This window comes from Henckelia pumila, chromosome 2 (assembly GCF_033568475.1).
Source record: "Henckelia pumila isolate YLH828 chromosome 2, ASM3356847v2, whole genome shotgun sequence".
NCBI lineage: Eukaryota > Viridiplantae > Streptophyta > Magnoliopsida > Lamiales > Gesneriaceae > Henckelia > Henckelia pumila.
Window position 1 is genome coordinate 106,340,433 of NC_133121.1, and position 14,087 is coordinate 106,354,519.

The window sequence follows — 14,087 nt, forward strand, 5'->3', positions numbered from 1 at the left end:
CTTAAAAACCATGGACGGCCACCCCAAGGATTCCTTATTTCCAGAGCATAATTATAAACCTTCACGTGTTTATAACTTAATTAATAATAATAGTTGTTCCCAACATTACAAAAACAAAAAAGAAACATGGAAACAAAGCCTAAAAAAGAAAGAAATGATGGTAAAAATGTTAATTTTGCGAATTGTCGGGACGTGTAAATTGTCGGGAAGTGTAAGTCGTCCACACATGTAAACTAAAAAACGTGGATCCCGCGGCCCACTAGTAGAAGACCAAATCGGCTATTTCATGGCCCATTAAGATCGCTGCTTTCACTTTTTTCCGACACGCTATTATTTGCATTATCGTTTTCCTCATTACTCGTTTAAACTTTCAAACGCTTTCAATGTGTAAGTGTAAGTACTTGCGTATAGATATATGTTAGGATAAACTAGTGATTAGATTTCATCACTTCAATTTGTAAGTGCAAGTACTTGCATATAGATATGTTAGGATAAACTAGTGATTAGATTTCATCACTTCAATTTTCGAAAGTCAGATTAAACATTTCAATCCATTGTTTTTAAAATCGAGCTGGACAGCCAGTTTATGACTTTTTGTTTTTTTTTTTGGAGATAAGTTGTTTATGATACATTAAGTGAACCTTGGATATCCCCATAATTTCTGTTCCACATTGATTGAGTAAAAAATCCTGGAAATCTTTAATATAGACAAGGACAACCCCCCATTTGAGCTAGCTTTTGAGGTGAGTTGGGTCCACCCGTCTCTTAGTTGAGACACCCGTTAATGTTTCTACGCTCCAGTTGGTTGGGTAATTTGTGTCCCACATCGGTTGGGTAAGACAGTCTTCTCTCTAGAAGGACCTTTTGTAATGAGTTAGATCTAAGTCTAATATTAACACTTACTTGGATATATCTGCACAATGGTAAGATAGAACTTCGCTCAAAAGTACTCATACCAATAGAGATATCATTTCATATATTAACGCGTGATCTTTATCAGAGACGGACCTATATGGGGGGCTAGGCTGGGCTTCAGCCCAGTCTAACCCAGCCCATATAGTGTGTATATATATGTTTATATATTTTGTATTTTGTTAGTTGGACTTTTCAAATTATTAATTAATATATACATAGGCTTTTTTTGAAGTTAATTGGGCTTTTAAATCTTTTTACATATATCAATCATTTTATAGAACATTCAACATTGAACATTTTATATGATATTGAATAGAAAATATCTAATTCAAAATTTTGTACTTTATAAAAAAATAATATAAATAATTAATTATTCCATAATTTTTATTCATAATTTTTTCATGTAAAAATTAGCCCCCCCAAAGATAAATTCCCAGTTCCGTCCCTGATCTTTATCTTGATCTTTCAATGTGGGACTTTGGTTGAATACCAAATATATATATATATATATATACTTGTGTGTGTGGTTTTTGGATATGAATAACCATCAACGAGCCGCTCACGTGTAGCTAATCTGACATCAAGAGATTCAAATTTTAGAATGAGATGATCTTGAATTCGAAACCCAATTATAATAATCTCTGTGTCAAACTCGAAAAAAAAAAAAAAAAAAGACAAGTCTCCCTTGCCAATCGCGTAACATTTTTCCCATAGTTTATACCTTGATGGGTTCTTTCAAGGGACAAGCAAGGCATCGTTTAAGATCGTATAACTTATAAGCGATGTCTCGAGAGTTTCTGAATATGACCTTGCTGTGAACTAAAAAGAGATGTAAACATATAGTAGGGGTATGTCAAACTCAGCCACTACAAAAGTATTTCTTATTAAAAAAAATACGTAGGTATTCGAATCGAAAATAAATAAAAAAATGAAAAATTGAAGGAGAGAATCTAAATTGGGCAATGTGGGGGCCATGGTTTCAAAGAAGGAACAATGGGTAGCTGACAAGTGTCCACCACCACCACTTCCATGTGAGTGATGTGATATCCTCCTTTTTATCCAATCAATCAATGAATCACTCCCACTCTGTTTAATTAACTACCAAAGCAAAGCAAGGTGCATGAACATGGAGTCTATATATATTCTCAAGCTCTCACATACATTTCGTACACTTGTCCCAATAAAAATCAATCAACCATGCCCTCTTCTTCAATAGTCATCGTCTCCAAGCAAACTGTGTATCCTCAACACAAATCCGCCATTAAATCTGATTTGAAGCTCTCTGTATCTGATCTTCCCATGCTTTCATGCCAATATATTCAGAAAGGCGTTTTGCTTCCACCGCCGCTGCTTTCTTCAGCTTCCCTCATCTCGCTTTTCAAGGTTTCACTCTCTAAAACCCTCTGCCACTTCCCAGCTCTCGCTGGCAGGATCGGCACCGACAATACCACCGGCCATTTGTATATTCTCTGCAACGACGCTGGTGTTGATCTTTACCATGCCAAGGCGTCGCATCTCTCTGCGGCGGCATTGCTTCCTCCGCCCGACCAGGACATACCCGCCGCCTACCGGAGGTTCTTCCAGCTCGACAATACTCTCAGCTACGCAGGCCATCAGAAGCCACTCGTCACTGTTCAGATCACGGAGCTAGCCGATGCCGTTTTCGTCGGATGCACCATGAATCACGCCGTGGTCGACGGCACGTCCTTCTGGAACTTCTTCAACACCTTCGCGGAAATCGCGAGAGGGGAGGGTAAGATCTCGAGGGCGCCGGACTTTCGCCGTGACACCGTTTTCGATTCCCCAGCTGTGCTGGCGTTCCCACCCGGGGGACCGTCGGTTACCTTCTCCGGCGACGATCCTCTCCGGGAGAAGATCTTCCATTTCAGCAGGGAAGCGATCCTAAAATTGAAATCAAGGGCTAACAATACCAACCCAATTCAGAAGCCTCATGAAGTTTCTTCGGCGGAGATCATGTGCAAACAGAGTAACGACAATTGGGCAGTTACTAACCGAAAAAGTAACGGAAAGATAACGTCCGTCACGGAATCCAAACCGCCAACGGATGAGATCTCATCTTTCCAGTCCCTATGCGCCCAGCTGTGGAGATCCGTGACACGCGCCAGAAAACTCGCCGCCACCAAAACCACCACATTCCGCATGGCCGTGAACTGCAGACACCGGCTCGAGCCGCGGCTCGCGCCGCTATATTTCGGCAACGCGATCCAAAGCATACCGACCGTCGCCACAGCCGGCGAACTTCTAGCCAACGACTTGAGCTGGGGAGCCGATCAGCTTCACGACAACGTAGTGGCCCACGACGACGCCACTGTGCGGCGGGGCGTGAAGGAGTGGGAGAGCAATCCGAGGCTGTTTCCGCTGGGGAATTTCGACGGCGCCATGATCACCATGGGAAGCTCCCCCAGATTTCCAATGTACGACAATGATTTCGGGTGGGGGCGGCCGTTGGCGGTGAGAAGCGGCAAGGCGAACAAATTCGACGGCAAGATCTCGGCGTTTCCGGGAAGAGAAGGCAAGGGGAGCGTTGATCTTGAGGTGGTTCTTGCGCCGGAGACCATGGCGGGACTGGAGAATGACTCCGAGTTTATGCAATATGTTTCCTAAATATTATATTTTCATCATTAATCAAATACCCTTTTGTGATTTCCTTCTTTTACCTTTAACTATTATAATATATGTTCAAAAAAAAACTATTATAATATAATCTATTATATTTTTACTCATCTTCAATTAAATTTAGGCAATATCATTTTGTATAATACAACTCATAGGCTCATAAGTCATAGCTAGCTGCCTAACATTTTAAAATTAAAATTTAAAATGGAATGAGAGTGAGAATCAGAATATTTTTTTATTGGGATTTGAAGAATGAAATTATGAAAAGAAATTAAATACATATTTTTAGTTGGGGAGTAATATATATTTTGATCGTGAAAGAAAATTTGAGTTTCTTTCTCTATTTTCATTTCCTTTCCTTAAAAAATTCCCGATTCAATATCCTTTTTACCTTTTCTTTTCTGACCTTCTCTTTTTTATTACCTTAAATTAAGTCCAGTTTTAGGTATTGTTTGGAATCTTATTAGATAAAACGTGAATCTTTATTTTGGCAAATTCATACTTAATAATTAAAGATGGGTATATGGTAGGCCGACCCTTCTTTATCAAGTGTTAGTTATTGGAATTTGGCAGCCCCCTTATTTCTCACGTGGCATAGAGATAAGAGTATATTAGCATTTAGCATTGAATTATGCAATTTCATTTTAAATAAAAAAGAAAATTTCATTACCACCAGAGAAGTTGGTTAATACATAAGAGAGGAAAGAAAGGCTCAAGAGGTTAAAACCCAACGCCTTTCATAATAAGACAAAAAATCGACCTACTTGGGCAGTAATTTTTAATGTTTTGGTAATTATTTTCTTGAAGGTTTAATCATTGTTTATATTAAATATAAATGTATAACATTTGACAAATTTAATTTCAAATTACTATCAAATTTAAATGTATTTTAATTAATTTTATTTGTGCGATAATGTGTTGATTAACTTATATTTAGTTATAATAATAAAAAAACCATTACAATTTTATATATTTAAAATATTACTCGTAGCACCTTGTAGTTTTGACTATTTTCAATTCTCAAATAATTTTTTTTTTCATGTTTTTTTTACCTTTGTCATTACGTAGAGCAAAATCAACTAACAGGCTATTCATATTTTAAACTTTTTTTCGATTTTTTAATATTATTTATGATAATGTTTTTGAGGATGCGTAATAAAAATTTCTCATTTTCATTATATTTTATACAACTCTATAAAATATTAAAATTAGAGAGAAGTAGCCGTAATTTTTAAAATTAATTGGATTTTTTTTGTAAGTGTAGAAAACCTCAAGGAGGTTTACAAAATTTAACTTAATTTAATATTATTGAATCATTTCAATCAACTATACTCACTTTCGGCCTGCCTTTGTGCCCGTAATTTACCCGTTTGTGCTTTAACAAAATTGTCCCACCAAAGAAGTGTTATGCTAACACTTGTTATTTACGCTCACCATTTTGAAAATTAAATAATTTATAATTAACTCAAATATCACGAATCGCAATCCTATCTCATCGCGCTACGTATCACTCAAATGTTGAATTACACGAATACCACATAAGTACATCTAAAACAAAACAAACAAAGAAAAAACGAACAAAAAGTAGCCAGAGTTGTTTGAGTTTATGAAATAAGTGTCAAATGATCAAAGTTTCCCGTAAGTTCGAAGGTTTACTCAGTACACACGTGTCGAGCAAACACACAAAAAAAAACGCAAGCAAAAAACATGTAAAGAAGAGCACTTGAAATGAATCTTCACACTTGGTATTTGAAGATTTCATTTGAAGAGTCGAAAGACTCATGATTTGAAAACATTATTAAAAGAAAAAAAGAATTTAAAACACACACAGAGAGAGAGAGAGAGAAGAAAAACACAGACACATACAAAAAAAGAAGTATTAACACAATCAAACTTTAACTTCCTCTGTTCATACATAAATCAATACACAGGCTTATAATTAAACAGACTATTCTTCAGACCAAAAGTACTAAATACATCTTATCTTCAAAATCCCACAAACAATCCAGCTCTACATCTCAAGTGCAGGTTCCTGTACATGAAAAATACATCGAAACAACCAAAAGAAAGGCCTCAAGAACTCAGCCCTCTTCTTCTTCCAAAACCAAATAGCAGCATTATACTGTTCATTACGTATCTTACGAGTCGCCGCCCTCCAATCATATTTCTCCATTTCCGCACGCGCCGCTTTTCCTATGGTTTCTCTAAGTTCTTGGTCGTGCAGAAGAGGTTTTACTTTGCTCAAACAGTCATCTAAATCTCCAGGATTAAAGAGATAGCCAGTTTTACCCTGTTGATCTTCAGAGATGATGTCTCGGATCCCTCCTGCACGAGCTGCAACAACAGGAAGTCCAGATGACATTGCCTCCATAACGACTTGTCCGAGTGTCTCTGATTCTGAAGGCATAACAAATATATCTCCACAGGCATATGCCTGTGAGAGCTCTTCTCCTTGTAACATACCAGTGAATACTGCTGGCATGTCGGAAAACATCTTCTCTAGTTCCTCCCTGCCCAAAGGAAACAAAGTAAGATGACCGACAAGTTTATTTGGGGGAGCAGTAATAGAGCCTACATGGCAAATTTATTGAAATTTCTATTTGTTTCCTCAAAAGTTCGATACTTCTAAAATTAATTATAGAGTTTTACAGCTAAAAATCTTTGGCCAAAAGTTTATCAGAGATATGGCGACAGCGGTTTATGAACGTGATCAACATATAACGTTCACACATGTATATTGTTCTGAAACCATATTTTACAAAAATTCGAATAATACGTCAAAATGCAGATCATATCCTTTGTCGCCCTTACACATAGACTAAAGTTTTCAGGCACCTTGGTTAAAAGATAACACAAAGCCAATCAAATGTCACCTGTATGGACCATCTCCAACGAAAGCTATTCGAGCATCTGGAAGATTTTTCATGACCCTGTTTAGGATTCACCATTTCACCAGTAAGTGCTAGATAAACATTGCTCTCAAGTGTATATTTATGTCTATATGGCATTTTACAAATATAGTTTCTCCATTTATATAAATGAAAAAGACCTTTTGAGGAAATCTAAGCTTTTCTCAAGTCCAAGTCGTCCCACATGAACTATCAAAGGTCTGTCCGGCTCTCCATTGCTGATGTTGAAATGGCTATTATTGTCAAAAAAACTCGGGAAATTGTATTTCGATATGATTTGGAATTAGAGTTTCTTACCTTAAACGTTCTCTCATTTCATGAGTGTGAAACCGGGGATGGAAGCTCTCAGAATCAACACCCTTACTCCAGAGGCGTATCCTGTTAGCTGAAATTTTGCAAAATGGCTAAGACACAGTTTCAAGAACGGTCTATGATTCAGCAGGAAAGTTACAGTATTTAGTCACCAAAATTAGGTGGAGATATACAGAAATTGGTTGATAAAGATTATACAAGTTTTGAAACTGATAAGGAGACTACTCAACGAGATTCAAGACGTAAAACTTCACCTGCGGTCACCTTAGCAGCTTCTAAATCCTTTCCAATGGCAGCCGAAGGGACGATTGTAAGATCAGCAGCTCTATGCAAAAATTCTGTCCACATATAACTCAATCTTCAATGTGTTATCCTAAAAAATTAAAAGTTCAAATTCAAGATCATGACTACACATCACATACTTATAACTAACCACATCGGCTCAACAAGCCAACTGAAGGTATATCTAGGTATGTATCTGCAAAATAAAAATATAGCATCAGCACAATATCCACACCTGATTTCTTTGAGAAAAAAATGTGAATTGGGAGTTCAAACGTACAAAGGAACGTGAGTGTGATACGACATCACTAGTGGTACACTCAACATTTTCGCAATAAAGAGAGCTCCAAACACCTATAAAAGATGCCAAATACAGCAATGAAAAAACCCAAGCTAATACTTATCTTCCCATGTTTCATGAGTGGCAGCAGCAAAAGTACACGGATTAGTTAGATATGCCATACCATGATACCAGGCGATGATGCATGTATAATGTCAGGCTTGAATTGTGCAACTGCAGAGATTATCCTGGGGCTGAGTGCTAGTGACAGGGGTACCTTTTCATAACAGGGACAAGGGAAGCTGTAAAGAGAATTCAAAACCACAATTCCATCAGAACAAGACAGCCCATATTCACAGAAGAAAGAGGATACAGATTTTGTGACTTGAAACCATGGTCTTTCTAGGATATTTTTTTGGATTAAGAAAAACAAATGAAGTGCAATGTCTTTGATTCTAGCTACATTAGATCAAAATACGAGCACTAACCTTCTTGAACCAATCAATTGTGCTCCATAAAATTCCTGTGGCACTCCTTCATGAGTTGTTACAACCATGACCTGAACCCCACATCCAAACACTACCTTTTTAGAGATAAAATTACTAGAATACAAAGAGAGAGATGGAAAAAACTTTAAAATGGAACAGTCTTTACTGTGAAATTGAAAAGGATGTTATATTTCATGATTTGAATGATTATTATCCAACAAATGAAATCATGTAGCCTAAACCTAGCATTATTGTGCAGCTTCATAAAGCAAAACATAAACAGTCATGAATATCTCTAACTTATAAATGTAAAGTGTTAATAGCATACCTCGTCCCCCATCTCTCGTAGATATTTAATAAAGTTCTGGAACCTGTTTTTGTATCCAGAGATATAACTGCGTATGATTCCAAAACATAAGAAGTCAGCGAATGAGGATTTCTCTAACTATGACGAATCATGAAAATTTAGTACATGACTACTCAAATAATGGAAAATAGGATAATTAATAAAATCAGAAATTGAAATTGAATAACTGAAATAATTGAAGGTTCTTGAGTATATTAACTCGAGGAGATATTCAGCAACAGATTATAAATTGATAATCCAGATTAAGCTGATTGAAACAAATTGCAAATGTAGGTAACAGCTAGGGACAAATAAAACATATTGCGATACAATCATACAAAGAACAAGTTGAAATATTTCAAAACAATATACATAAGGGACAACACACACACAATTTTTATCCCTGTCCTAGATGAGTGAAAATGATAAACACTAATTCAAATTGACTGCTTTTAAAATCATAGAAATTTTCCGGTTCGGTTCTCATGAAAAAATTCATGATGATTTAAAATGACCATACATATTTCAATCGCGACTATCAAATTGCATATCATGAGATCACAATAATCAGCTAGTTTGATGGGGAATAAATACCAAAAAACAAAAACAAAAACAAAGAAGAAACAACAAAACGTGAGGCCATCTTTTTGCACATGCATATGCCAGCTTGCAGCAAATACCTTAAGCAATAGAGAAAATATGAACAACTAACAGGAATCATAAAAGGAAACTTATAAGCTATTGATTACAGACTATAACTTCATTGACTTATCCTGTACTCAAACATAAACTTCAAATTCGTATTCGATTGAATTTCATCAAGAACTTAGTCCAATTTAAATAGATCTTGTGATCTAATGACTCACATCAAAATACTACATCTTGATTTGTACTATACAGCAAATCATCACTTTAGTTCCCCAACAAAGACAGATCAACAACCAGAAATTCAATGCCAACAAAGAAGATCCCAAAAGTCTTGCCAACGAAATACAAATGAAATGCACAAAATGAAATGGAACAAATGTTGTGAGAATCAAACACTCACGCAAAGGGAGATGGCTCCACGAAAAGAGCAATACGCCTTGTCTTGGAAATCATCTCAGATTCAAACATTGGAGGAGGGTTATCCTCCTCGTCTTCCCTTTGCTCTGTAATAATAGTCATTTGATGCCGATGTTAAACAGCAAAAGAATCTACTTCTTCCACTTTTTTTACCTGCCCAACTGCAAAAATTGAGTCTTTAACCGATAAAACTAATGGGCTATCTCATTCTTGATGCCCAAGAGCAAGAAACTGTCAGACCCAAAATGATATGAGAGGGGAAAACAAAAGAAGAGGTGGAGCTTCAACGAGTCGCTAATAGTGTGTAAAATGTGCTGAAATCAAAGAAAGACAGCCTGTTTTCCCCGCTGGGTCTGGGTCTTTATGATTCTTTGGGAGTCAGTGGCGTACAATTGCGGAGTTGGAAGAGAGAGAAGATGGGCCACGGAAGACATGGATCTCTCCAACTGGATATTCTTCTTCAAGAAAGAGTGGCATTGGGGAATAATTGAAGGATGACAAAGTATATGCCCTCTCTCCCTCTCACGCATAAATTTAAACATAGAAGATATTTATATTAGTAACAATAATTTGAGACGGTCTCATCTGTGAGACGGGTCAATCCTACCCATATTTATAATGATAAGTAATACTTTTGTTATAAAATGTAATATTTTTTAATGGATAACTCATATAAGAGACCCGTCTCAAAAAAATGACCCTTGAGACCGTTTCATAGGAGTTTTTGCCTATTTATATTACACGGCTAGAAGGTTTTTGTGAAATTAATCTTTTTAGGCATTGTTTGGTTTGATGTATTATTAATCTATGTATAACTTATCCCAATTAATTTCGTCTTATTTTTGTCATATTATTTATCTATTTATTAATTGATAATTTTACATCAATTAAATCAAACAAATTATAATCTATTCATCAAATCAAATAATGTATTAACTATTTTTTCTTATTTATTTTTAATTTACATTATATTACTTATCTATGAATTACTTATCCTATCACTCAAATCAAACGGTGCCTAATGTTATTAAATCTCAGTATTTTTCATCAACCTCTTTTATAATTTTAATTAATAAAATAATTTAAAACGTAAAACATATATATATAGTTGAGTTTAATAACAATATTGGACTTAGAAGTAATTTAAGTAAAGAATAAAACTGACTTTTTTTTTTACAGGAGCAAAATTGACTTTTGATTTTAATCATATACCAATTAAATAATTTTAATAGTTCATAAACCAAAGTAATTTTTACTTTGTTATATATTAAAATTGTGACTTTAAAAATTATTAGTATCTCACGCTGCGAATTGCGATACACATTATATTATTTAATATAATTAATGATAAAAAATTTAAATGTTATACATGATGATATATTTTTTATAAATGCTATATATGATAATTTACAAATTTTTAGTTCAAAATTAGAAATTTGATCGAATATTATCCCTACTTTTTAATTTAGTTATTTTTTGTGTTCATATGTATATGTGTGTGAATTTTCATAAATGTTATATTTGACGATAGATAAATTTTCTATTAAAATTTGATATTTGATTGAATGTTATCACTAATTTTAATTTTATTTATTTTTTGTGTTCATATATATGTGTGAAAATTTTCATGAATGTTATATATGATAATCTACATTCGATATCATTACTTTTTAAATTAATTTAATTTTTTTGTGTCCACATATATCATGTGACCATTTACATAAATGATATATATGATAATGTATCAATTTTTAGTTCAAATTTTGAAATTTGATAGTATGTTATCACTACTTTTTAATAAATCAAAAGTTTATTGACATTATAATTTACTGATATTGTAAACCTGAAGTTTATTAATATTGTAAATAAAAGTTTGTTGATGTCATAAACTTAAATTTGGTATCGCAAACTAGAAGTTTAGATACCTGTAAAACTTATTGATACAAATACTTCATAGTTTAGCATATTTGATTGGTTTTGACATTTCATATAATAAATTATTAATAGTATATAATTATATTATCATCCATTAATCAGAAATTCTTAGATTGATAAATAAGATGATACTTGAACCAAAGAACAGAGGATTCTAACATTAATTCAAGAATTCTTATGTGTTAATAGTATAACTATCAATATTTCAATTGGGCCGAATCCTTATATTTTCTGGAATGAAAAGTAATTATAAACGTGTGTCCATGACTCGCTACCTGATGTTTGCAAATATATTTACTGAGAATAATTTACAGAATATACAATCAGTAAAAATAGTTTAGTTGATTAATTATCATATGCCTCCAATCAACTAATAGACCATATATTTTGAAAATAATTCGTCATATTTTGGGATGCGATATATTGCCTGCAGCAATTATTGTAAATATTTTGCCAACTAAATATTATTAACTTTTGGATTTGAGCCAAGTTTTATGGGTTAAAAGTTATTGATTGTGCGTTAAACGCATACAAGAAATATCCCGAAGAGACTGAAAACATGTTGAAAATACTTTGATTCCTATGATTTAGTATTTCGAATCAATAACAATGAGATTTTTATGATGCGATTTCTCAATTGTTATTTAGGTTAAACAATGTTTTCAGACATTGAGGGAGAGAAACATAGAAGCTAAATGTATATCAATGAAAATGTATTGTCTTTAAACTATAAAATGAACATGATTTTCAAAGTTAATTTTTAAATACATTGTTTGATGTAATGTGTTTATAGATGAGATATATTAGCTATTGTAATTGTTCTATTTGAATTTTTTTCGTGTTTTCTAATTAGTTTTAAATCTAAACCAATAACCCCTAATCAAAAGAATGAAAAAATAACTAAAATGTCAAAATTAAGGAGGTTGAGTGTGAAACGACCCTAACTCTCTAAATATAAATAAATATGCGGAAATTTTTTTTTTATACTTACTAAGTGAAAATACGTACATACATGACCATACATATATGCACAGAGTAAATAGATTTAAAAATAAATAACTTAAATAAAAATGCAACCTTTAATAAATTAAATATCTGAGTCTAACATTTAATAAAATACTGACATAAGCAAAATAAATAAAATTTGCATGCACTGAAAATATTTATATAAGATGAGTAATAATATCCACCACTGAAAATAAATAAAAATGTATAACACGATAAAAATATTCAAAACATGACGTAGACTCAGACAACGGTCACGGGGTTACTGCTTGTCCGCTCATATGTCCTCGCCGCCGGTGGGTACTACATCCTCCTCTATGTACTCACATGTACCATATCAGTGTAGTGAGCCTAGAGGCCCAATATGCTAACATAACAAGAGTTTAAAATAATTTAAATCACTTTAATACTAATACATAACATATACATAAATGAGCATGCTTAAAAATATCATGAACATAACATAAACTTAAATTAAACTTGAATATCATAATAATACATAAACATTGTTGAGCAAAGTATTTTCTAACATCGAAAGGTCGCATCCATAGTGTAACCATACATACATTAAATACTGATCAGCGTGGTAAACCAACGTACGTGGCGGTGACGAATCACCTCTTAAATTGGCAGTAAACTGCCCTTCAATAGTTCACATATGGGGACGAATCCCCCTTAAATTGTCACACTACTTCAACTTTCAACATAAAATTATTTTCTTTTGCTCAACCTCAAACATTAAATCATGCATAAAAATTATTTCATGAATGCATGTACTTAAATAAAATGTGTGTCCTTCATATATATTTAATTTAATTTCATACTAACATATAAATATTAAAAATAACTTCCATGCATAAAAATAATTAAATATATATTCAGGAAACATGCAATTTCTCATGGGTTATACTGAACTGCTGGCCCTAACACTCAAGCCCATTTTCTTAAATTCTGGCCCACTAACACTGAGACTGGCCCAATAACAAACTTAAGCCCAAAAATTACATTTCTAAGCCCAATTAATTTATTCAAGCCCATTAACACTCACTTGGCCCAATAACAACTTAATCTGGCCCAATGGGCCCAAAAGCCCAAAGACTGACCCAATAACTTTCATGGGCCCCCAAGCCCATAAAAATTATTGGACTAACTTAATTAAATTTATTTAAGCTCAATAATAATTAAATTCCACCCAATTAATTAAATGTAACCCAATTAAATTTTTGGGATTTAATTGAGCCCATTTAACACTTAATTATACTTAATACTTAAAAATAAAAATACCCGAGCCCGACTCACTTAACCCGGACCCGGACCCACTATACTTGACCCATGACTTATTGAACCCGACCCGAACCCAACAACCCGACCCCGATCCCCCAAACCCTCACAACCCGACGCCCCTTTCCCCTATTCTGCTCGGCCGCGAGCAGCAGCCCTTCTAGGGCTGCTGCCGCCCTGCTCCGGCCGCCCCTGGCCGGAGCTCCGCCGCCCAGACGTGTCCCACGTCTGAGCGGTCCTAACCTGCCCATGGCCCCAGCCCCATGCAGCCTAGATCACCAACACCGAACCCCCTTCTCAGAACCCTAAACCTGCGCACCCATGGAGGCCGAACCTGCACCAGCGCCTACCTGGGCTCGTTTGGCTCGAACCACTCGAGCCACTCGAGTCCAGACCCCTTTCACACAACCTAGGGACCCTGAAGGACCCTGACCAGCAGTCATACAAGTCATGGAGGAAGAAAAACGTGAGCATGATGGAAGAAATACATGAACAAGGTGCATAACAACCAAAACCAAACGATTTTTCTGAAATTTTCTTGAATAATTCTAATGCATACACACGCACACTATTAACCACTGATATGGCATGAAAATTTGAGAAAGAAAACATGCCTTGCACCGTAGAATCAA

General features: G+C 34.7%; 2 protein-coding genes across 3 annotated transcripts; one reads left to right on the forward strand and one right to left on the reverse strand.

Moving 5' to 3' along the window:
- Positions 1-2,040: 2,040 nt before the first annotated feature.
- On the forward strand, positions 2,041-3,655 carry LOC140881761 (BAHD acyltransferase DCR). The gene has a single exon (XM_073287320.1). The coding sequence runs from the start codon at positions 2,113-2,115 to the stop codon at positions 3,538-3,540; it is 1,428 nt and encodes a 475-aa protein (XP_073143421.1). The 5' UTR covers positions 2,041-2,112; the 3' UTR covers positions 3,541-3,655.
- Positions 3,656-5,415: 1,760 nt separating this feature from the next.
- LOC140881784 (sulfoquinovosyl transferase SQD2) lies at positions 5,416-9,734 on the reverse strand. 2 transcript variants are annotated; one of them, XM_073287365.1, is made up of 11 exons: positions 9,218-9,734; positions 8,152-8,218; positions 7,824-7,894; positions 7,520-7,637; positions 7,336-7,409; positions 7,196-7,251; positions 7,028-7,111; positions 6,759-6,846; positions 6,602-6,679; positions 6,426-6,482; positions 5,416-6,062 (listed from the first exon to the last, which is right to left on the reverse strand). In XM_073287365.1, the coding sequence occupies exons 1-11, from the start codon at positions 9,334-9,336 to the stop codon at positions 5,564-5,566; spliced, it is 1,311 nt and encodes a 436-aa protein (XP_073143466.1). In that variant the 5' UTR covers positions 9,337-9,734; the 3' UTR covers positions 5,416-5,563. The 2 variants fall into 2 exon arrangements, with proteins under 2 accessions (XP_073143466.1, XP_073143467.1); XM_073287366.1 differs by lacking the exon at positions 6,602-6,679.
- Positions 9,735-14,087: the final 4,353 nt, after the last annotated feature.